Below are 25,277 nucleotides of genomic sequence, written 5' to 3'. Positions count from 1 at the left end.
AAGGGACATAAATATTATGATTTCAAAATATGAAATTTTATATTTCTCGGGATGTAACATTTAATGAAAATGATTCATTTTTCCAAAATTCAAGCCATCTAGACAAAGGGAATCAGGGGGAGTATTCTGGAACGCTTCCTATAATAAATGGTGGAAATACACAAATCATCCAAAAAGATCAGAAAGAACACAAAAATAATGTTGAAAGGGACCTTATTGAAGAAAATGGAGAATCAAGTGAGCAAGAACAATAAGAACTCGTGACCTTGTCTCTTGGTACTATTCACTCTCCTGGTTTTCCATCCTTATGCAGGTCTGATCGTGTTTCTCGTCCTCCCTCGCATTTGAAAGACTTTTTTACTTATCATGTTGGTTCTTATCCTATTCAAAACTATTTATTTTATTACAATGTTTCTAAATCATATTCTGCTTTTCTTTCACACATTTCTGAAAAAATTGAGCCCACATCTTTTCATGACACCCATTCCCAATCAGTGTGGATGAAGGCCTTGAAAGAAGAACTACTTGCTTTGGACAAAAATCACGCATGGGATATTGTACAATTGCCAGTTGGAAAAAAACTTATTGGATGTAAATGGGTCTACAAGATAAAGTATAATAGTGATGAGTCAATTGAATGATACAAAGCAAGGTTAGTTGCCAAAGGGTTCACCTAAACCAATGAGATTGACTATAAAGAGACTTTTACTCCCTTTGTCAAAATGGGAACCATTCAAATCCTTATATTTGCTTTCATTAACTATGGTTGAAATTTTTATCAAATAGATGTTAAAAATGCTTTCCTACATAGGGATCTAAAAGAAGATGTCTGCATAAATCTTCCTCCAGGACATCCCATGGAAGGAAAGCTTGTAATTTTATGCAAATTAAAAAAGGTTTTATATGGATTAAAACAATATCCCCGGCTTGGTATGCTAAGTTGAGTGTTGCTCTCTTTAAAGTAGGATTTAAGAGAAGCTCCATTGATTCTTCCATGTTTGTAAAGAGAAACTTGAAGGGAGTTATTATTGTGTTGATTTATGTTGATGACATTGTTATCACAGGAAGTGATGAATAAGGGATTTCGAATTTAAAGGCCTACGCTAACAAAAAAATTGATATTAAGGATCTAAAAAAATTGAAATATTTCCTAAGGATTGAAGTTGGCTATTCTATAAAGGGAATATTTTTGTCTCAACGAAAGTACGTCTTGGACTTATTAAAAGGAATTGGAAAATTAGGAGCAAAACCAATTGAAATTCAACTTGAGATAAATAGTAAGATTAACTCATCTGATAGAGAATCCCTTGAGGATATTGGAAGATATCAAAGATTAGTAGGCAAATTAATATATCTGACTATAACACGTCCTGATATATGTCATGCTGTAGGAGTTGTCAGCCAATATATGCATGCTCCTAGAACAAATCACCGTGAAGTCGTAAAAAGAATTCTAAGATATTTAAAAGGTTCTTCTGGAAGAGGAATTTGGATGAAAAATAATTCACTTGTCAATATTATGGGCTATACTGATGCAGATTGGGCTGGAAATCAGGATGATAAAAGGTCCACAACATGCTACTGTATGATGGTAGGAGGCAATCTTGTTAATTTGAAAAGTAAAAGCAATATATGGTTGCTAGCTCAAGAGCAGAATCTGAATATCGAGCTATGACATCTAGAACTAGTGAAATTGTTTGGATAAAGTTTTTTCTTCAAGACATGGGATTTCAAACTAAAGAACCAATTGAAATATTTTGTGATAATCATTCTGCTATTCATATTGTTGTTAATTCTACTTTTCATAAGAGAACCAAATACATTGAAGTCTATTGTCATTTTGTACGTGAAAATGTTCAAGATAAAATAATCGGCACCCCTTATATTCGAAGTGAAGACTAACTTGCTGACATATTCACAAAGGCAGTCTCAAAGTCAGGTTTCAACAAATTCTTTCCATGTTGGGCTCTATTGATATCTTCGCACCAACTTGAGGGGGAGTGTTGAAAACGCGGTGCCACCGCATTGGCAACGTATTCTACCACGGTTTTTGCTTTGGTGGTTTTTATCTTTGAGAGGTTAACATATATCACGGTATATGATAGACATTTATCGGATGTAATTGTTGCTCCCTTCTTATATAAATTATCTGTCTTAAGTCTTGTCTTTTTAGATGACAAAATAAAGGATACGGTGCTCACCGTGGACATAGGTCATTACCGAACTACATAAATCTTGTCTCAGTACATGTGGCTTTCTATTTTTCTAACATATTGCACTTTAATGATGGAGTAAATGTTGCACTCAATTGCATTTGATATCATCCATATGGGTTGTGACACCATCCATATGGAGTATTAAATCTATATGGAGCCATCTATATGGGGTGTGACATCACCCACATGGAGCATTAAATCTCCATAAGATGTGACATGACATGCGTACATTATCTATATGGGGTGTGATATCATCCACATGGAATATTAAATCTATATGGGGTGTGACATCACCCACATTGAGTAAATGTTGCACTCTAATGCCCATGGAGCATTAAATCTACATGGGGCGATAGGGGTTTGATATCACCCACAAAGAGTAAATGCTACACTTTAATGCGTGTGACATTATCTATGTGGGGTATGATATCACCCACATGGAGTGCCCATGAAGCATTAAATCTACATGGGGTGATAGAGGTGTGACATCACCCACATGGAATAAATGATGTACTTTAATGCGTGTGACATCATCTACATAGGGTGTGATATCACCCATATGAAGTAAATGCTGCATTCTAATGCTTATGGATCATTAAATCTACATCGAGTGATGGGGGTGTGGCACCACTCACATGGAGTAAATGATGCACTTTAATGCATGTGACATCATCTATATGAGGTGTAACATCACCCACATGGAATAAATACTGCACTCAAATACGTGTGACATCATATGGAATATTAAATCTACATCGGGTGTGACATCACCCATATGGAGTAGATGCTGCACTCTAATGAGTGTGATATCACCCATATGGAGTAGATGCTACACTCTAATGTGTGTGACGTCATCTATATGTAGTGTCACATCACCCACATGGAGCTATATGAAGTGTGATATCATCCATATAGAGTAAATGATATACTATAATGCATGTGTCATCATTTATATGATGTGTGACATCACCCACATTATTTATATGGGGTGTGACATTACTCAAATGAGGTAAATGTTGTACTCCAATACATGTGACATCATCTATATGTAGTGTAACATCACTCCCATTGAGCATTAAATCTACATGGGGCGTGATATCACCCACGTGGAATATTAAATGCTACTAGTGTGATGTGGGTGCCTCCTAAAGTCCAAAAATATCTTTATTATAAAAAAGCTTAATGTACAAAATATGGGTATACAGATGTCCAAATTTTGTTGAGTACAATGATAAATTAATCTATAATGTGAGCACCTTAATATAACCCATTTAAAAAATAAAAAATATAAGTCAAAATATTAAGGCTTAATAAATTAAAAATGAAAATATGCACACTAATGCATATGACTTCGTCTATATGGGTGTGACATTATTCACATCGCACTAGTAGCATTTAAATGCTACTAGTGCGATGAGTGTAATGTCATACTCTGTATAGGTGATGTTACACTAGTAGCATTTAAATGTTATTAGTATGATGCATGTGATGTCACACTTTATGTGGATAATGTTACACCCTTCTTAAAAACCAAAAATACCCTTACTAAAAAAAAAAAAAGCTCAACTATGCACTCTAATACAACCCAATTAACAAATAAAAAATATAAGTCAAAAGATTAATACTTAACAAATTAAAACTGAAAAAATGTTTGAACCAATTGAGGGTATATAAGTGTCCAAATTTTCTTGAGTACAATGATAAATTACTCTACAATGTAAGCACCCTAATATAACTCAATTAACAAATAAAAAAAATATAAGTCAAAAGATTAATACCTAACAAATTAAAAACAAAAAAATGTTTGAATCAGTTGAGACATCCGTTTATCCCTAGTTGAACAAACAAGTAGGGGTCGACCCGACTCGGCTGGTTCTGGGGAGGAACGATTGGTTCTTAATATATTGAGGGAATTGGATCTGGATCGGTAATTTTTTACAATACTATTTATAATCATTTGATGTGAAACGTGATGGCTTAGATGTGTCACAAAGTTTGAGAAAATTTCTTTTGAACTTTGAGCATGGTCAATGGAATAAATGCATCCACTTTTTATATCCAATGGTCAAGATTAATTGTGAAATATTCACGATATTACCTATGATTTGGATCACCAAAAAATAGGGTAAGTTATAGAATCGTGAATATTTCAGATTTCTCAAAAAAAAAAAAAAAACCAAATAGAGTGAACAAATCGGATATGTAAATATGACTAGTAGATGATTATGATATGCAATTATTGTACAGATACATTAAAGCCATTAAATAGTAATTTTATGATCTTGCCTAGTGTCGTTAGAGTAATACTTGACAATTTATTGTCTAAACTTTCAATAAATCCAATAACAATGCTACTCAATTGTTACAACATAAAACATATCACATATTTATTGGGAAGATAAAATGAAACAACAACAATAATACTTAACACAAAAACGATATTAGTAAATAACAAGAACTGTAAATCAGGGTATATGATTCTTGTTCAAAGAAAAAAAGACAATAAAAAACCCTAAGTAAAGGACTGTAATTAATTAAAAAAATACAAAGGTGTAAATATGTAAAATAGTGGTCCATTCAAAATGCTATGTTGTATACAATAATAAAATAAAAAATAAAAAGTAAAAAATAAAATATGCAAGAAATCAAACTTCTATCCATAAAAAAACAACAAAATGCTTAAGCAAATTCAAATCTCACATTGAATTCTTCAATACAAGGCATTATACATCATTCTTCAATACAACAACCCATTACATCAATGTAATAACAAGCCAAATTAAAGCAAAAATATCTTACGAATGGAAAAAATAGATTATAGTGCATATTTATTTAAAGTAGATAGATATAGATACAGTGCATATTTATTTAAAAGTAAATTGATGGAGATTTGAGACATAATAATGACCATCATATGGGAGACAAAAGAGGGGCCCTGGTCTGTTTCATGGAAGGAATGTATCCGTCTATCTAGTCATGCCCCCTCCAATGGATGGTGGAATGGTGTTGCACCACGAGTTTTCTTTTCCACATTCCCATGCCAGCCTACACATTCATTTGAATTTAGATTATGGTTGATGTAATTATGGAGCTTTTTCTCCTCTATCTAATGAAATTATTATTTAACGATAAAATAATATCATCTGTGTAGTTTATCAATAAAAGTAGATAATATTTGTACAAATAAAAAAAACTTTTTTAAAAAAAGAATAAAGATTATAGTTTTTTCTCATTTTGGATAAGAGGCAAAAAGTTGTGGAATATCACTTTTTTAGTCTATTCATATTCACAAACCGCACGTGATGCTCTCGCACTCGACCCAAGGTGCATGCACCTGATCACATGTGCAAGTGTGCGCATGTGAGTGGATGCACGCACTCATTGTGAGAGCTATAAAGAAAAATTGATGCCATAAGCATTATCCCACTTCATTAGCAAACATAGAAAACACAACTCATAATTAATCCTACTTTACTTATATTATCATAAAATTAATTTCCATATAGTCCTTCTTAAGTATGCCCTTTATTGAATATCTTTCCTTGTGATATATGTCCTTTTTTATTTGGATCTTTCACATATCTTGCACTCTTGCTTCTTTTGTTTTTTTAGGTAATTCAGTAGGGAATCCCTACTCGTTTTTTTCAATAGATTAGGGAGTTACCTATTTTTTTCAATAGATTAGGGAGTCACATTTTGAAAGTATTAATTGAAAGTGTTAATGGTAGGAATGGATACCACGATCTGGTAACTGAGTGTGGGGATGCTACCACCACGACCCCAGCCCTTTTCCTAGATTGCCACCTTACTTGAAGAAGTAAGACTGCGATATTTAACACCATCGATTTCAAATACTATTTCAAAAGGCACATTCTAACCCTATATAAACTCCATCCTTGCAATACATTAAGTGTTAAAGTCAGCTAGGCCCTCCCTTGATCCTCAAGAAAAGGCGAAATGGAGATTTCCTTATACCTTTTAAAGTAAGGGTGCAGTTGGCATACGGATGCATCAGTAGCGGTAAGGTGCACCTTCAATTTTTTATCAAATTTTAATGTAAAATGTTATTAAGATTAGCTCAAAATCTATTTTTATATCTAATTATACAATTTTAAATTTAAAAAATGGTTAAAATCCAATAAATATATAAACATATGAAAAACTTAAAAATAGACGTTGTAGATAATATGTTGTAAGAGATACTATTTCTGAGACATAAAATCTTTTTATTTTTCATTGTCATACATCTTGATGCCGAGATGATCAATCAAAGGGTTTATCAACATTAAAACTACCTTTTTCGATAGATTTTTGATGTGCAGCCGTAGTTCTACATTATAAGGTTGCATCCTTAGATACACTTTTTCCTTAAAGTAATCCCATGTCAAATTTCAGTCATGGCACGCAATAAAAGAAGAATAGAAATTTATCAAACTATCACAAGAGAAAAAGTATTTAACATTTTACCTTTTTGCAAGTTGTAACTGTTCTATGGTCATGTGTCTTTTGATGATTATTTTCAAATTAAATAAAATAATATGGGTAAAATGTTAAATAGTTCATATCTTATGGTTATTTTATTTAATTTCCCAAAGGAAAAAGAGAGGACTGAAAGTATATCAATGGAAAAGGCAGTAGACATATTGTGGATCATCATGCATTTCCTTGATTGAACTTAGATGCGACCTAGCCTGTTAAGAACAAATTTTTGAGCATATATACTATGCACCAATAGGAGAAAATTTTACTTACTCCCTTTGGTAATGATTACATAGGAAGATTATCTTGACATCCATTTTAGAATGACCATATTAGTACAGTTTAAGTGCCTATACGATCATATATACACTTAAACCTGACGGACGGCAAAATTTGGATGATCTGTGTATAATCCTATGGCTTAATTTTTCTTATGCAGTATTTTGGGTTTATATTGAACCAGTGTTTCAAGACTTGGCGGAGTCCACTTGGACTCGGCCAAGTAACTATGGCTGGGGTGAGTTCTTGAGGCCAACTTGGTCTTTGTTTAAAATGATTAAAAAATGTTAATTTTTGTTAAAAATATTTAATATTTATTAAAGAATATTTAATAGAATGATTTAGAACTACATTTTTAGATCATTTACATGGTTTGGGAATTTTTCTCTCAACATGCTGCAATATTTAATTTTTATTTTTTAATATTTCAAGGTATAAATAAAATTTTTTAATAATCCATTTTTAATGTACTTTTCTGGACTTTTATGAGCTTCCAATGAATTCAATTACTTATTTTATTTTTCCTATTTTGAATAATTTTAACAATTTTTATATATTCTAATATCTTGACCTTTTCTGTCTTGTACACTATTTCGCTGAGTCTAGGGCTAAGTCCTAGGCCAGAGCTGAGCCTAATAGCATTATATATATTGAGGCCTCTTAAGGTTGGTTGTTAGGTTGAGTAGGTTAGAGCTCCGTAAGTCAGGATTATAAATGTACATTTTGCTCTTACAAGAACATATAATCTTTTCAATTCCCACGACTAACACCACCCCATTAATACCTTCAAAAAAAGATAACTCTTAATCTACTTGAAAAAATGGGTAGGGGTTTGTCTTCCCCACCTGAATTATCCAAAAAAAAAAGAAAAAAGAAAAAGAAAAAAAGACCTGAATTATCCAAAAAAAAACGAAAAAAAAAAGAAAAAAAGAAAGAACCTATTCTGGCCCTAAAAAAGACTAATGGAATCCTAAAATACTATAATTCAAATATTTTAGAAACTAAAGGGAATTTCTTGCCACAAACAATTCATGCATCGAGTGTAAAATAGAAAAAAAAAAAGAAAAAAATGTAGGAATTTTGAATTGCTTACCTATTTTCATGTCGAAGCCACAAGATTTAAGGTCTCTGTACTCTTGACACAAGGCACACGGTTCACAGCACCAGTGAACAAGGAAATCTCCACAAGGCGATCCTTCCAAGTTATATTGGCTCCTCAGCTTTGAACAATGGGAGCATGAATAACAACTTGCCTGACCAAACAACAACAAGAGAAGCCCATACAAAGCACAACTCTTTCCACAAGCTAAGCAAGTGAGGCAACATGTGTGTCAATTACTTCATCCAAGAGGCAACAAGGCAATTGTCCAAAAAAGAAAAAATAAAATAAAGGCAAAAAAGGCAGGGCTGATTTTAAATATTATAATAGAAAAGAAAAATAAATAAAAATTACAAGGAAGTTTGCTTCTTTCATTCTCTCAATGAAATCCTTACTTAAAAGTTTTAAAAAAAAACTAAAAGGAAGTGTGTTTTTTTGAGGTAGATCAGTGGGGAAAACAAGCCCTACCCGTTTGGAAAGAGTTAATTTTTTTAAAATGTTAGTGATTATGGGAAGAGTTAATTTTTTTAAAATGTTAGTGATTATGGGAAGAGTTAATTTTTTTAAAATGTTAGTGATAATGGAGGTTGTGAGCTTTGATGAAGACTCAAGTGGTGCTCCCTTACGACCCCTTGTTAGTTGAAATTGATTCAATAGCTTTAACATATAATATTTTCGATATTTTGTCTTAATTTTAAGGAAAAATAAAAGATCTTAATTTTGTCTTTTGAGGGGGAAAAAGATCAACAACTAATTATTTGGGTTGATATTTCAATTGGTTCAGGCATCAGTCACATATAAAAGATAAAGATACGTGACTGCTATTTTTCAGTTATTTGATCCTGATAGGACAAGATTGAACAATTGAGAACGTGCACTACTGTTTTAATTTGTTATTTTTAGAAATCAGGTAAAGATAAAACTTTTAGAGTGCATGAGATTCAATGGAAAGCATCATAAACAATATAAAAAATAATTCTATAGAAATAAAATGACCAAAATTATCCCTAAAACTTTTAGGGATATTTTGATCATTTTATTTATATCAATGTTTTAAAATATTCTTTTTTGGGTGGGTGAGGTGTGTGGGGGGAGAGGAAGTTAAATTTTTTTAGTTTCTATTTGAAAAAGGGATGTGCATGTTAGAGGTTTGGACTTGGCATTTGCTTTGTGAAGAATCTTTTTATGAAAGAAAAAAACAGTTTTTTCTTCCCTTGACTTGATTTACAACCAAATTATTTGAATGTATTCTAAGATTCAAAGTAACTTTTTCAAATATCGATGTTTTATAACTAATATTACACAAGATGACTTATTTGGTGAGATATTGAGATTTTAATATTCTCCCCATTATTCTTGATTTTCCTGTTTTCGCATAATGAAATCAACATACTTTTAGGGCCATATAGCTCCCTTAGAAAAAAAGGCTCCAGGGCCAATACTTCAGTCTTAATCAACTGAAGGGACAATATCTTAGATGACATCTTAATATTTTTGGTACAATATCTATTATTTTTAGGTACTCAAATCCCCCAAATCTTAAATTTGGGGATCTTAAATTGGTGAACATGTAACTTACCTAGTTTATTTGGATAATAGATGATCCAAAAGAACAATGAAGAAGAGCGAAATTTATTAAGATACTCATATGAGATGAAGTATTTTAAATTAAATTAAAATATATGGGGAAGGGGTTAAATTGTTGAGCTCTTATGGGTAATAAAATTTCCCAAAAAAAAAAAAAACGTAAGGCGGACCACTTTTACAGCTTTCGATCTTTTTTATTTTAGTTTATTGTTTTTATTTATTTATTTATTTTTATTTTTATTTTCAGTTTCATAATTGTAGAGACGTGGAAAGAAGATTTGCAAAATTACAAGACCTGAGTCCATTTCCAAGATAGGTTTAACCGTGCCAAATCCTGCCCAATAATCAATGTTGTTGGGTTTATATGGCCTTTAAGTGCCTTATGAGAGATTGCATAAAACGTTTTGAATAAATGAAACTTAACCTTAATGGGAGTGCAGTCCTCTTATGGACCATACTAGGTAAATGTTATTTGCCGATACTTGAACTAGGCTTGATGTGCTATGCCAGACGAGTTGGATAAACCCAAGGTACATGAGTATAAAGTTAAAATCGAGGAGGGTTTAGTGAGTTAGCTCTTAAAGAGGTCGGAGTATACTCGGGTGAGAGCCGATGGAATGTGTCACCCATGTGTGTAATGATTGGCTTTTAAAGACATGGCTAAAACCTCATCGTAATATCATTACACGACATGTACAAAAGATAACCGTATCAAGATAGTGATCCACCATTGAATGTGAAGCATGTACATGTATGAGAGATTACTATGTGCATCATAGAGCTGTGGCTACATCATGGTCTGAGGGAGTATCGTTTTGTCTTTAGGGGAAAACCTAAAATCAATCGTCAAGGATCATGTCCCCTAGCCTTTTGGGTAACTTTGGTGGTCCAATCATGAGCCTCTGCAATTGACTATGAGTCATGGGAACCGTTGGGTCAGTTTGAGACAGCTAGTGTGGATCGTGGTCTATAGTTGAATGTGGAGTGATTCAGTGTATTGATAATTCCTACACCTATACGGATCTGATTCCGATCAAAATTAATTAATTTTATGTTATATAATTTTTAGAATGTTTATTTGAATTTTTGTCATTCTTTTAATATTTTATTTTTGTCATTTGGATTTATAAACCAAGATAAAATCATCTTTTAATGTTTTAAATAAACTAAGAGATTTAAATTCTAAAAATCACATTTATATTTTCTTAAAATATATAGGACCTACCATTAAGTATGGAGCCTATTTAAAATATATTGTATGATTGGGTGGCGCCCATGGGTGGCCACAAAGGGTGGCACACTCCACCCATGAGGAGGTTGTTTTCTTACTAAATATTGTAAGAGATCTCCTATGCAAGCTGATTATCCTAATTTGGTGTGAAGCCTTCTTGCATATGGAATCAAATATTGGATTTTAGAATGTCTTATGAGTCAAGAAGGCTTGATTGAATGAATATTCAATAAATGAAAAACTATGAGTAATATTTTCTTTATTTAAATATTTGATAAGAATAGATTTAGAAAATAAAGGATAATGTTTTAGCACATTCTTTTGAATCTTGATGGTGGATCTAAAGAATGTATGATTCACATCTCTTACCCCACAAGTCTCCTTAGATCAATGGTCAAATTTTGATCTCAGTAAGACATAGAATATCTATAAATAAACGTTCTCCCCTTTCATAATCTCCACCTCTTCTCTCTTCTCTCTCTAACTTCTCTCTAGGGGCCACGCACCACATAGGCCTTTTCTCTATCTCTATCTAGTTGGGTAGCAACGGGTGGCACACCTATGTCAAGGTTCTTTCTCTCTCATGTGGGTTCTAAAGGGGCACGCCCCAAGCTAGGTTGATCATCTCTTTCTTGGTGGATAGCAAAGGGGGGCCACGCTCCAAGCTAGTAGATCTCTCTCTCTCTCTCTCTTTCTTTTGGTTTGTATCTCTCATCTCTCTTAATATTAAACCAAGGGGATTTAAGTAAGACTAAGATATTTAGGCTTTAGTAAATTGGTTCTAGATCGAGGTCCATATGTCTTTGAAATAGTTTTGTCATAAGTATGAGAATCAAAAGATCAATCGTTGATTTCGAGTACAATTGGAAAGAGGAGATTCGGTATGGGGTACTAAGCCTGGTTGAGGTAATCTCCAATAGTTTTAGTTCTTTCTTTATTTGTGTTATATTCTTGTATTTCTATAAAGCAGTGTGTCTAGTTTTGATTATTGAATAAAGAGTTGTAATTAAGTAGTAGCAAGTGAGAACTAGTTTTTGTTTATTTATTTTTTCAAAAGTGATTTATTTGTAATTGGACATTGTAAGTGATCTTGTTGGTGTAAGAATAATTTTTTTTTAAAATATATACACCGTGCTTTATCACATAGTCCTACTTTCAAATATATCCTTAAACCTTTAAAAAGCGATAACTCATTTGGACAAAGATGATCATCGTGCCCTTTAGTGTTCCAAAACCCACAAATCTAGATTAGAAAGCAGTAACCAGATGGGATCAAAGCAATTCGGGGAAGGTAATGGTGCTGCCTTGGTCCCTCTCTCTCCATATTTTTTTTTTTTTTAGAAATCGTATCTAATGTTTTCTATGTCCCCCCATATAAACCCTTGCTTGAATTTTTTCAAATATTTTTCCAGATCGTTGATTTAGACAGATCCAGATCAGCCCCAACATGGATATGTGGGGTAGATGATCCATAGGGGTGAGAATTGACCTGATCCGGATTCGAAACCATATTTCAGACTCTATTCAGATCCAGGTATGGACCAAAAAATTGGATCCGAAATCCGAATCCCAAAATTAGATCCGAGTTGAAATTCAGATTGGACTTGGGTGCAGGTGGATTTGATCCAAATCCAGCTTTTTTTAATAGTAAATTTTTATTTTATATATATAGAATATAATATGGATCCAGATCTGTTGTATACTATTCGGATCCACATCCGGATCCGAATAACCAGAATCCAGTTTGAACCTAGATCTAACCTGAATATGATGTATATTATTCGGCTTCGGATTCGGATCCAGATCTAGTTAGATCCAGCTTCGATCCGACTCGTTCTCACCCCTAATGATCCATACCGCCGATCTGAGTTTTGAAACATTCGTGGCATCAACGTGCAAGGGCATAGAGCAGAGCGTAATGTGTACATATGAAATGGAAAAATAGGGAAGTATATTGCAAATCATCATGATCGTAGGATGGTGTTATGCAAGGAGTTAAGATAGTGCCGTATAGGAATGAGAGGGTGAGTCCTATTGCTCCATCACTATCCAATTTATTGATTAGTGCCCATTACACCATACTTTTCGTACAATAATGGAAATATACTCAATGAGCATAATGAACATGGCCTCTCATAGAAAAAAAAAAAAACCTAAGCTTGATTGACTAACGTTTGATAATTTGCAACGCTACGTCTTAGGCTTAGTTCCTATCAAGGGCAGAGTCCACTCCCCCACTTACCCATCCAAGAAAAGAACATGGCATCTCATGAATGTTTCATAAGAAACTTCACATCAACAAGAGAGGGGTAGAGTGGGTCTTTGCACCAGCATTCTTTAGTGGACATTCAATCTGATGTGATGCTTCCTACAAAATTGAAAGCATTCATTCCATAGGAATGTTTTAGAAATTTCTAAAGAATTGACAATCCAAGTAAGGTTCCCTAAACAAGAATGAAGTGTCCAATTTTCTAGATAAAAAAATAGGCAAAAAATCATGAACGAAAAGAATAAAGAGAATTTGAAGAAAAAGAAAACACTATAAAAAGCGTACGGCCTTTGGATTTTTTCTATATCACTTTCAATAAAGTTATTCTTGAAAACGATTTATCGGTTGTTTGCAGTGTCCATGAGATTAATTTGGTGATTGTCACCAAATTAATTTGACTGTATATGGACTAGACTAGAAACACAGTAATAACACAGTAATGGCACTGTCACCAATAGGCCCTTAGACTAGAAACACAGTAATGGCATGTATGTTTCATGAAAGCCACAGCTTCCACAACTATCGCACACTTCTCAGGTTAATTTGCAGAAAGTGTGTCGTTGTTTTGAAACTCACTGCTTCCAGCAATTTCCAAAACCACTGTCACCCATGGAAGGAACAACTTCCAAAATATATGAAAGAGGAGTTATTGGCAAGCCCCTATTCTACCAAACAAACAGGCCTTGAGGATATATACAAGTAAACTTAAATCGAAAATGAAAGGAACTTCCTCCTCTATCAGCTATCTCTGCAATCCGACCAAATGTAACGCACGGGCACCAACATGTTATACAACCTAGATAAGGGAAAATAACACGTTATATATTGCTTTTCATAATTACCCCCCGCACCATCTCCCTCACAAAACAAAAAAAAAAAAATGTTTATATTAAGGTACTCCCACATATGGAGTGTTTTTTTAAGGAAAATTGTTTCATGCGGGCTGGACCGTATTGCTACCCTATGCGGTCCAAAAGTATAAATCATCCATTTTAAAGATGGATGCAAATAGGCGGTCCATCTAAAAACAAGTGTAACTAACGGTCCAAATGTTTTCTTAATATAATTATTATCCCTAGTTTTCATTTTTTATTTTTATTTTTTCATATCATGATCTCCATGTTAAGGATTATATATCCTCTAAAAATTAAGATCAAATTATATTTAAAAAATATATTATTTGCCAAACCCGTATTTTTACAATATGCGGGCTGACCGCATAGATACCGTGTCATTTTCTTAATGTACTCAACATTTTTGGATATTTATTACCATTGTTTTATACTGATTTTTTTTCAAGCAAAGATATTTTTATTACTAGAAGGGGTAGAATAGATATTTTCATAAACAACCAATGCTAATTAATATTGCTTGTGGGTGATATCACACCTCATGCGGATGATATCATTCTCTACTATAGTTAAAAAATATTTTTTATTAAAAATTTCTATCTTGTCCTTTATTAATTACACGAAATACCCCTAGATAAAAGAGTTACTACATTGGAGAGTAAAGATATAAGTATTTGTAAATGCTTAGTACATTGAAGAAATACTCTATATGTATAAGTACCTTAACCTAAACCCCAGAAAAATGGAAATATATAAAATATGAACATTTACTTTTGATACAAGAAGGTCACAATTATCGTTGGCCGTTATATTGGAAATCGGTTTATTGAGGATGTATTATTGGTTGGGTGCAAAATCTAAAGTAAAATTCTTCGAATATTGTGACACACTTTCATCTATTGGATTTTATATCCAATAGCTTAAAACGATAGTGACCTCCTTGTACAAAAAATAAATGGTCTCATAGTATATAATCCAAAAACAAATTGCTTAGCATGCTTAAATAAAATAAGAAAACTAGAATGAAAAGTTGATTTAAGTAAAATTCATAAAGTCATGGAGATTTTACTTACAATTTGCAGGATCTTCGAAACAAGCAAAGAGACCGGTCAACCAAGGCCCAGGAGAACCAGTCGGAACTTGATGAGGTCGATCCGGGACTGGTGGGAGCTCGACGCGAGAGGCTTGAGCGTGGCTCTTCTGTTCCATTGCAAGGTTCTAGCAGTTTGTATGCAAATGTCACTTGAGAGAGATGAAATAAGCTGGGAGATGAGCAGGTGAGCCACAAAAGGGGAAAAATAGGAAAAAACATATGTACCTTACTGCCATGCCCTCATATTTCATATCTACTCCCTCGGTAAAATATTTACTTAGAAAGATTTTCTGGATTTTAAATTTTCGCTAATTTTTTTTTGAATCACTAGAGGAGTGTTTGCATAAAATAAAAATTGAATTTTTGAGTACTTAAGTAATTAGATCTGAGTATCCATAAATCAACTGTCGTCCATTTAATATTAGGATTATTTTTTAGTGACATATTTTGCTTATATGATTTTTTTTTTTATGTTTTGGAATTTACTTTTTTTGAGGTTAGTTGCAAAAGAATGGAGGTCACATCTCCAAAAACTTTGGGGTCTCAAAAATTCTCGTCAGCAGACCTCACCCAAGGGACTAATAGGGCCCACTTGTGTCATCTATATGTGGGGGCACGCCACTCGTTCTTATTCCTCGTATGGTATGGTAAAACAAGGATTATTTTTCAAAATAGGAAAGTGTAGATTGGTTGAAAATATAGAGAAATACATATATTTTTCCTATATTAAATATTTGATGGGATTAAGTTAAAAAAATTAAGAGATAATATTCTAGCGCTGTCCATTAAATCATGATAGCTAACCTATATATTGTATAACTAAGATCTCTCATCCCACATGTTACCTTTAATTAACGGTCTAGATGGACTCATAAAGATTACCGAACCCTAAGAAAACATAACCACAACCTGTTTCCATAAAATATCACATATGGAGGGTCAACTCAATAACCCTAGGACTTGAGCTCTCTCACACTCTTCTTAAAGGTGGCACGCCTCTCTCTCTCTCTCTCTCTCTCTCTCTCTCTCTTAGAATCATAGAAAGAAAAAACGCGCCACTCCCCTAGGGTTTGTGACACGTAGAAGAGGTTTGTGACACATAGAAGAGGCACGCCTCATATAGTGTGAAAAGAAGAGGCACAATCTTATATTAATGCTTTCTAGTATTAAGTAGGGTTTGACATTATTTCCCATTTGCCGAGATTTAAGAAAGACCTAGATCTCGTGTACCTTCGGTGAAGGAGATCCAGTGTGGGGTATGCAAAGTCTTTGGGGCTAACCTGAGGCAATGTATTTGGTGATTCTAATGTCCATGTGTCTTGATTCTTCATACATTTTATTTTTTAAATTTGATTGTATAGACTTGCAAGGACATGCAAGAGAAGATCCTAGGACGTATTAAGTTTTATTTTCATAAATTAGTGTTGTATTTTTGGACATATGCAAGTGATATAACCGGTATTGCATTTGCATACGGATGCATCGTTAGGTGTCGAGGTAAGGTGCACTTTCAAATTTTATCATAGTATATAATTTTGATGTAAAATGTTTTTAGGATTATCTCAAAATCTATTTTTATATCTAATTATAAAATTTTAAATTTAAAGAATGGTTAAACTCAAGTAGATCTATAAACATATGAAAATCTTGAAAATAGACAGTGTAGATAATATGTTGTAAAATGCACTATTTATAAGACTTAAAATCTTTTTATTTTTCATAGTTATACGTCTTGATATCGAGATGATCAATCAAAAGGTTTTTCAACATTAAAACCACTTTTTTTCAATGAATTTTTGAATGGCATATGTAGTTCTACATTATAAGGTAGAATCCTTATATAAACTTTTTTCAAAAAAGAATGACTGAATTTCATCACAAACATATGGGCCCAAGACCCTAGTGTGGAGACACACATTGGGTTTAGAGACATATGGCTCATCTATAAGAAATAATGGTTGCTGACTTGGCGGTTGCTGATTAGTCGACGAATAATGTATGGGCCTCACTCCAAATATGTGTTATTTTAGATCACTCTTCATGAGACATACACACAAAATAATCTATGATAAGGGATCAAATTCCCATATACCTAACAAAATACCAAAAGGAAGAGACAAAATGGAAAAGCAAAAAAAAAAAAGGTAGTGAAAGTCTTCTAATTCACACTGCGTTTTTCAAGGATGGGTGGTCGATAAGGGACCACGCATTATGGTTCTCTCATGGCTTATGAGGGACCAAGTCATTTCGTTTGCTTTGTCAAACAACAATAACATATATAGAGAAATGGGGGTCTTTGTGATGATTAGGTCCAAATTGTAGTGATAGAGATGGCAATAATCAATCACATTTGTGGCAATAAATTAAAACTAATGTGGCAATAATCAATCACATTTGTGGCAATAAATTATACAAATATAATCGAACTATTAAAGGATAATATAGCAATTATACAAATATAATCGAACTGTATAAACAGCAATTATACAGTATATAATACATAATATAGTCAAATAGAGTCACACATATTAAACTAATTGCCCATGCAGTTTATTTGGTAGCCCATTAATGAGGGCATGTAGCGTATTAATATGTATACTTACGTTATTGTTGTGATAACGTACGGTATATTATTCCATGTTATTTTCTGAATACCAATATTTTTTGTTGTAATTTCATGAATTCAGAATAAGGCAAAGCTTTCTATGTTTTTTCTACAATATAAAAATTATATACTTCCCCTTATCCAATCGTCTATTTTGAATGGAGGGTTAAGATTGCTCCAATCACAATATCACGTCTCTATGCTATTTTATTTCTTAAATTTTTTCTATAAACTATTTTGACACCAAATTTTGTATGTCCAATCCTCTACAAAACTCGCATTAGCCAAAATTATAAAAACGTCACATCGGATGATTATAAGTAATTATGACCGCTTTATATCAAAGGTAAATGGTCTCATTGTATATAATCCTAAACTATTTTGATATTTTTATTTTTTGGATTTTTAAAATATCTCCAACTATAAATAATTTTTTAAAACTCTCTTTCTTTAATATTTTCTTAAGCTTATTCAAGCATTAAAGGTTGCTGTAATTTAATTTTACCACAATTATTTTACTTTTTGTTATTTAATGATCTTATTTTTTTCTAGGGCTTTCGACCCTTGGCCAAGTTGAGCTCCTAGAGACCCTTCTTTGTTTTTTGTAAAGATCATGGGTCACTTTAGACGATGATTGACGATGATTTAACTCATTCTACTTTCTTGGGTCCCATTAGTTTTCACTTATTAATATATCTTGATATTAAGTTTATAGAAATATTTCTATACTTCCTCTACAACATAGAAGATCTATGCTTCCCCTACCATCCAGCTGTCCAATTTTGATCAAGAGAACCACTCACCGTTTGACCTTAAATCCTACGTCTCAAAGTATTTTATTTTTAATTTTTTTATACAAATTGTATGAATATGAAATCTTTGTACATGACATCCTCTCATCGGGGAACACCTATAAAAATATTAAAAAAACTTTTTGATAAAATATAATAACCAAAATACCCCTTGAAACTTTCAAGGGTATTTTGGTCATTTTATTTTATTGAAAACATTTTTTTTTATATTTTTTTGCTAGTGCCAGTTTAATAGAGGATTGGATGTACAAAATTTGGTGTCAAAATAGTTTATAAAAAAAAATTAAAAACAAAATAGTGTAGAGACATGACATTGTGATTGGGGCAATATTAGCCCTCCATTCAGGATGAACGGTTGGATAAGGAGAAGTATATAAGTTTTATGTTGTAGGGGAAGCATAGAAAGTTTGCCCTCTTGTAAGTTTTCCTCCTGATAGTGAATACATATTCACTGTCTTGCTCATGGACGTAACCTATCTTGGGTGAATCACGGATATGTGCGTGTCCCTCTTTACTTTCATTTGTATTGTGCTTGGAAGATTTTTCATATTGCTTGTTTTATTGTTTTTATATTTTTCTCAATTATATTGCACTTGTTATTACATCTTGGGCATGTTATTTAAGTGTTGAAATCATTGTGGTGTATCGCTCACTACATCTAGTGGGATTTGAGATATTCCGATTTGCTCAAAAGGGGTGATTGCGTTATCCCGATTTTACAAGTGGTATCAGAGCTTAAGGAATTAGTGTAATATTTTTTTGGGAAAATGTCATTTCACAAGTTTGAGATGGAGAAGTTTAATGGGAAATATAATTTAAAAATTTAGAAATTTAAAATGTAAGATTTATTGGTACATCAAGGCAACACAAAGAATTACTTGGAAAAGATAAGAACCCGGTAAATATGATCAATGATGATTGGGACAAACTCGATATGAAGGCATGGGTCACTATTCGCTTGTGTTTAGCAAATGAAGTTTTGTTTAGTATTGTTGACAAAAAGATGACAAAAGATTTGTAAAAAAAATTGGAAAATTTATATCAAACAAAATCTCTTACAAACCAAATTTTTTTTAAAAGAAAATTGTATCCCTTGAGAATGAAAAAATGTGCAAATGTGTCGGAACACTTGAATGAATTTAATAACATTATTTATCAACTTGAGAGTATTGGTATGAGAATGGATGATGAAGATAAAGCGGTTACCTTGTTTGTTCATTGCCAGAATCTTATGATAACCTTGTTATTACATTGAGTTATAGTAAAGAGAATGCTCTTGATTTGGGCTAGGTATGTAGTGTCCTACTTGTCGATGAACTTCGAAAGAAGGCATCTTTGGGAAGACTTGGGCTAGGTATTTAAAAGAAACAAGACTTGGGATTTTGTAGAGCTACAAAAATGTAAAAAGGTCGTTGGTTGTAAATGGGTGTTCAAGATAAAAAAGAGACTTCATGGCAAGCTTGAAAGATATAGGGTAAGATTGGTGGCAAAAGGTTTTTCAAAACCAAGCAATTGACTTTGATGAAATTTTTGCACCGGTAGTCAAGTTGGTCTCAATTCGTTTGGTGCTTGGGTTAGTTGCTATGCATGATTTAGAGTTTGAGCAAATGGATGTGAAGACGGCTTGTTTGCATTGAGAACTTGAAGATGAAGTGTATATGCAAGAACCGAAAGGCTTCATAGAGAAGGGCAAACAAGGACTTGTGTGCAAATTGGAGAAGTCCTTGTATGGGCTTAAGCAAGCATCAAAACAATGGTATAGAACATTTGATATGTTCTTAATGAGCATTGAGTTCACAAGAAGTAAGTATGACCATTGCATCTATATAAAGTTTTTTGATAATAGTACATACTTGATTTTAGTCTTATATGTAGATGACATGCTTTTGGTGCGCAAAGATACGGAAAAAATTGATGAGCTCAAGACTTCGTCGAGCAAAAGATTTGAGATGAAGGATCTCGGGCCGGGAAGGCAAATCCTTGTGTTTGAAATTGAAAGGGATAGATAAAATAAAATTATTTCATTATCTCAAAAGTGTTACATAGAAAGGGTGCTTGAAAATTTGGCAAGGAAAATGCAAAGCCGGTGAACACAACCTTAGTGCCTCACTTCAAATTGTCTTCAATGCAAAGTCCGAAGATGGAAGAAGAAAGAAGAAGCATGACTAAGGTTTCTTATGCAAATGCGATGGGAAGTTTAATGTTTGTCATTGTATGTACAAGACCGGGTATCGCGCATACGGTTGGTATTCTAAGTTGGTTTATGGCAAATTCCGAAAAGGTTCATTGGGAAGCAATAAAATGGGTGCTTCGGTACGTAAGAGGTACAACTAGTTATGCAATCACATTTGGCAAGGGCTCAATTCCAATACAAGGTTTTGTGGATGCAAATTTTGCCAGTGATCTTAATAGAGGTGGGTCGACTTCGCATTTATTTTTTTGTTTACAAATGAACTAGTTAGTTGGATGTTAAAGCTCCAAGACACGGTAGCATTGTCAACTACCAAAGCCGAGTATATGGTGGCAACGGAGGCATCAAAAGAAGTCGTGTGGCTTCAAGGATTGCTGGGTGAGATGGGCATTGTGTTCAAGCCAATAATACTATTTTGTGACAATATGAGTGCTATCGATTTGGCCAAAAACCTGGTTCACCACAAAAAGTAAAGGCACATATTGGTTCAATATCACTATATCTGACAAGTTGTTAAAGATGGAAGCATTCAATTGGTCAAGATCACTACCAAAGACAACCTTACAGATATACTTATGAAGCCTGTTCAAGTAGAGAAGTTAGAATGAAGTCTAACTTCTCTAGGTCTCAAGAAAGGAAAGAAGTAATGGTTTGGCAAGGCAAGGATGCGATTTTGCATCAAGGTGGATATTGTGGGGATGTGATGCAAAGATGTGATTTTATCGGCATTTCTTCGTAGCATCGGTGAATCGAAGAAAGGAGCAAATTGTAGGTGGTTTTGAGGTAGGAAGTTCTTTTGTTTGAGCTTTCTTTGAGATTATATGAGGTAACTCTACATAACCCCATTATGGTAAGTTTTCCTCTTGATAGTGAATACATCTTTGCCATCTTGCCCCTGGACGTAGCCCATCTTGGGTGAACCACATATATGTGTGTGTCCCTCTCTATTTTCATTTGTGTTGTGTTTGGATAATTTCTCATATTGCTTTTTTACATTGTTTTTATATTTTTCTCAATTATATTGCACTTGTTATTACATGTTGGGCATGTTATTTGAGTGTTGAAATCATTGTGGTGTAGTGCTCACTACATCTAGTGGGATTTGAGATAGGGAAAATTGCATAAACCCCTCAAAAAATGGACTTTTTATGCACTTTACCCCAACCAACTTTTCCTTGCAAATACCCCTATACAAAAGTTGATTTTTTTGGATGAAAATACCCTTCCCTCACATAACAAATTATTTTCATTGGAGAGGGCGGTCCGATGATTATTTTTGCTGGAATAGCCAGTTCGGTGTTTCTTGCTGGCGGTCCGGCGTTTCATGGTGGTGGTTCGGCATTTCATGGTGGTGGTTCGACGATTATTTTTTTGTAGAAATGGGCGGTCCGGCGTTTTGATGTTGTGATCTGACATTTTGAAGGGGCAGTCCGACGTTTTTGAAGTAGCGGTCAGGCGTTTTTGTACAAGTGTGGTTCGACGTTTCCTTTTATTGGGATCCAAAAATGATTTGTTACATGAAAGAAAGGTATTTTCGTCAAAAAAATTAACTTTTTGTATAGGGGGTATTTGCTAGGAAACATGATTTTTTTATGGGAAGTTGCTAAGAAAAGTTGGGAGGGGGTACAATATGTAAAAAGTCTATTTTGGGAGGGGGGTTGCAATTTCCCCTTTAAGATATCCCGATTTGCTCAAAATGGGTGATTGGGTTATTTCGATTTTACAACACAAATAAAAATAGTTACACAAATAAATATTAATTACAAAAAATTACAGTAAAAGAAAAGAAAACAATGCATGATTTTTAAAAAGATCTAACCTTATTCAATCAATCAGTAATTGAATTTGGTATCATTCTTTTGTAAAAATACCAAAAGATTTGTTTTTCTCACATTCATCCATCACCATCGAACTTGGACACCGGAAACCGTTTTTGTGAACTTTAGAAAACTGACCTCCTCCATCTCCATCTCCATCTCCATCTCCATCTCCATCTCCATCAAACTTGGATACCGGAGACCGTTTTTGTGAAATTCAGAAAATTGAGCAAGTGTACATAGAAACGGGTTCTAAAACATTGTAGGACTACCCATCAATGGAGTTTGAATGAAAAACTTGTATGAATCTTCCCTTAGTGTTCCCCTCGAAATGTTTGCCTCGATTTCATTATTTATGCATCTTTTTCCCTAGATGTGCCTTTGTGAGTAATATCAGTATTCCCTATTATGTGTATATGGTGCATGGGTAATATCATGGCATTCGATGAGAAGGAAGATTGAAGAAGACGTCACTACGTAATTTTGAAAGAATAAGAATTTTGTCTATATGTCATGTACTGTGTATTAAGGATAAGCATTTGTGTATTTGAACTTTATATTGATTTATTTATATTTAGGGGAAAGGGATCTATTAGAGTTGAATTTTTAATTATTCAAAATGTGTTATAAGTCTAAGTTGTGGGTTAGTACCAATTCTTTATAGTTTCTTATGATAGATTTGTCTATTTAAAACCTTTTGATATAATATAACCGATATATATATATATATATATATATATATATATATATATATATATATATATATATATATATATATATAGTCCCTAGGTCTTATACCACCTACACAAAATAGTCCCTAGGTCTTATGCCACCTACACAAATTGCTTTAATGCTTTAATGCAACAAGATCCAAATCAACTCCAATAATAATACATAGCACCCGATTTCATGCGTCAATCACCCCCTAATTAACAATCACATTAAGGATTGTAAAGAAAAACGACATAGTAAGGATTCTCTCTCCCTCTCTCTTAACACAAACACAAAATCAATTACCGTCTTTCATCAATATACATCAACTAAACAATGGGATTAATATAATTGGGTTATAGTTATTTTGGTTAATTACATTTTTAAACTTTTAATAAGACTCTAATATATTAATTAATACTTATTTAATTAAAATTATAAATATAGAATTAATATATTAATTTATATATAATAAATCTAGGTCAGGTCCACTAGAACCTGTACTTGACCTGTGCCTATTTCAAGTCTATAGAGATGGACCTAGACCCAATTCATCAAATCCAAGTGTTAGATCCATACCTAGACCCAGGTCGGATCTACCTTATGGGTCCAAAGTTGGGTCCGAGTCTGTTGGCACCCTTATTTAGTTGTGAGAATCATTCCCTTGTTTTCTCTTAATTAAATAAAAAGGTTCAAAAGCCTATTATAGCCTTCCTTTTTTCTTTTTTTACAATAAATTTGAGTCAAGATATCCATTCTACTGTAATGAGTTGCATTTTAAATCTTAATTCGACTACAAAATGAATATAGTGGATAACAAAGACTCAGACACGAGACAAGTTCTTAGTACTTACGTTTTTTGAACAATATAATAAAAAACGATAATGCAATACCACTATTTTTTTGAAAACCTAAAAAAATAGATTTTGAAGAAATTTTGGTAGTTCTTTTCAAACTTTTAATGTTGAATCTTGCTGATCCAGCTGATTTTCCGATCTAGATCGCCTATCTGCCCTAGTTTTCAGGATGGGTGATCCAAGACACCAATTAGTTTTTTCAAATATTGATTCGATGCGGTCCTGTGGGGAGTGGAGTTGAGTTCGAATGAACGCTCTAACTTGGGCTGAGTTAGACCAAGTACTTTAGCAGCAAAAAAGTGTTATTTTTTTAAAAAAATATGAAAAATCTAAAAAAATAAGAAATAGTCAAAAAACATCTAAATGAGGTTAATAATAATAATAATAATAATAGATTTTGAAAAATCAATATGTGACAGGGGATATTTTTGAAATAATCCAAATATAAAAATGTAAAAATAAGTATTCATGGCCAAAATATTTTCCAGTCTTTGCTAAGATGAAAGAATATATAAATAAACATGTTACAAATAGATTTCTAATTTTATGAATCTTTATATATGTATTTTTTTAATTTTTAAGATCCTTGAGATGGACTCCTACTCAGGACAACTTGGGCTCGCCCACTGCCTGAGCCCAAGTAACTCGGCCTAGTCTGAGCTGACTTGAACGATCTTTTCAAACTAAAGTTAAAAACCTTATTAAACAAATTTCGAATATGCTTTGAAATAGCGCTTCAAAACCTAGATTGGTGGGGAGACTTGTTCACCCATAGATCCGTATCAGATCATTGGATCGATAATCCGAATCGGGTATAGATCAGTCCAAATAGGTGATCAAATAAATATTAAAAATAATTTAAATAAAATAAAAATTAAAATAGGAGGTTGGGGATTTAGAGGGGTCTTCAAAAAATATTAGATAAGCTTTTGAAAGAATCTCAAGCACCCAGATTCATGATGGATTAGGAAGCTAATTCTTCCCTTTTTCAGTTAAACATAAGTATCATCTTCAAAGAGGAAAAGTATCATCTTTTAAAAACTTTTGAGTGGCAGATTTCATGATGGATTAGGGAGCTAAATCGGCACCCAGATTTGTATTTTTTGGGGGTTATTTATGCTAGTGAGTGGGGCACCCAACTCTCCACTAACTCGTCTCGTTACGCCGTTCCTTTCCTAAT

General features: G+C 33.2%; 1 protein-coding gene across 1 annotated transcript; it reads right to left on the bottom strand.

Annotated features, from left to right (window-relative positions):
- Positions 1 to 4,892: 4,892 nt before the first annotated feature.
- Positions 4,893 to 15,279, bottom strand: LOC148782566 (protein PLANT CADMIUM RESISTANCE 2-like). The gene is made up of 4 exons (XM_088864662.1): positions 15,085 to 15,279; positions 13,835 to 13,956; positions 8,068 to 8,305; positions 4,893 to 5,261 (listed from the first exon to the last, which is right to left on the bottom strand). The coding sequence occupies exons 1-4, from the start codon at positions 15,218 to 15,220 to the stop codon at positions 5,191 to 5,193; spliced, it is 567 nt and encodes a 188-aa protein (XP_088720788.1). The 5' UTR covers positions 15,221 to 15,279; the 3' UTR covers positions 4,893 to 5,190.
- Positions 15,280 to 25,277: the final 9,998 nt, after the last annotated feature.

The sequence above is a fragment of the Amborella trichopoda genome, chromosome 4 (assembly GCF_054954075.1).
Source record: "Amborella trichopoda isolate Santa Cruz 75 chromosome 4, AtrichopodaSantaCruz75HAP2 v2.0, whole genome shotgun sequence".
Taxonomy (NCBI): domain Eukaryota; kingdom Viridiplantae; phylum Streptophyta; class Magnoliopsida; order Amborellales; family Amborellaceae; genus Amborella; species Amborella trichopoda.
The sequence above is the reverse complement of the archived record's forward strand: the minus strand, read 5'-3'. Positions and strand labels throughout refer to the sequence as shown.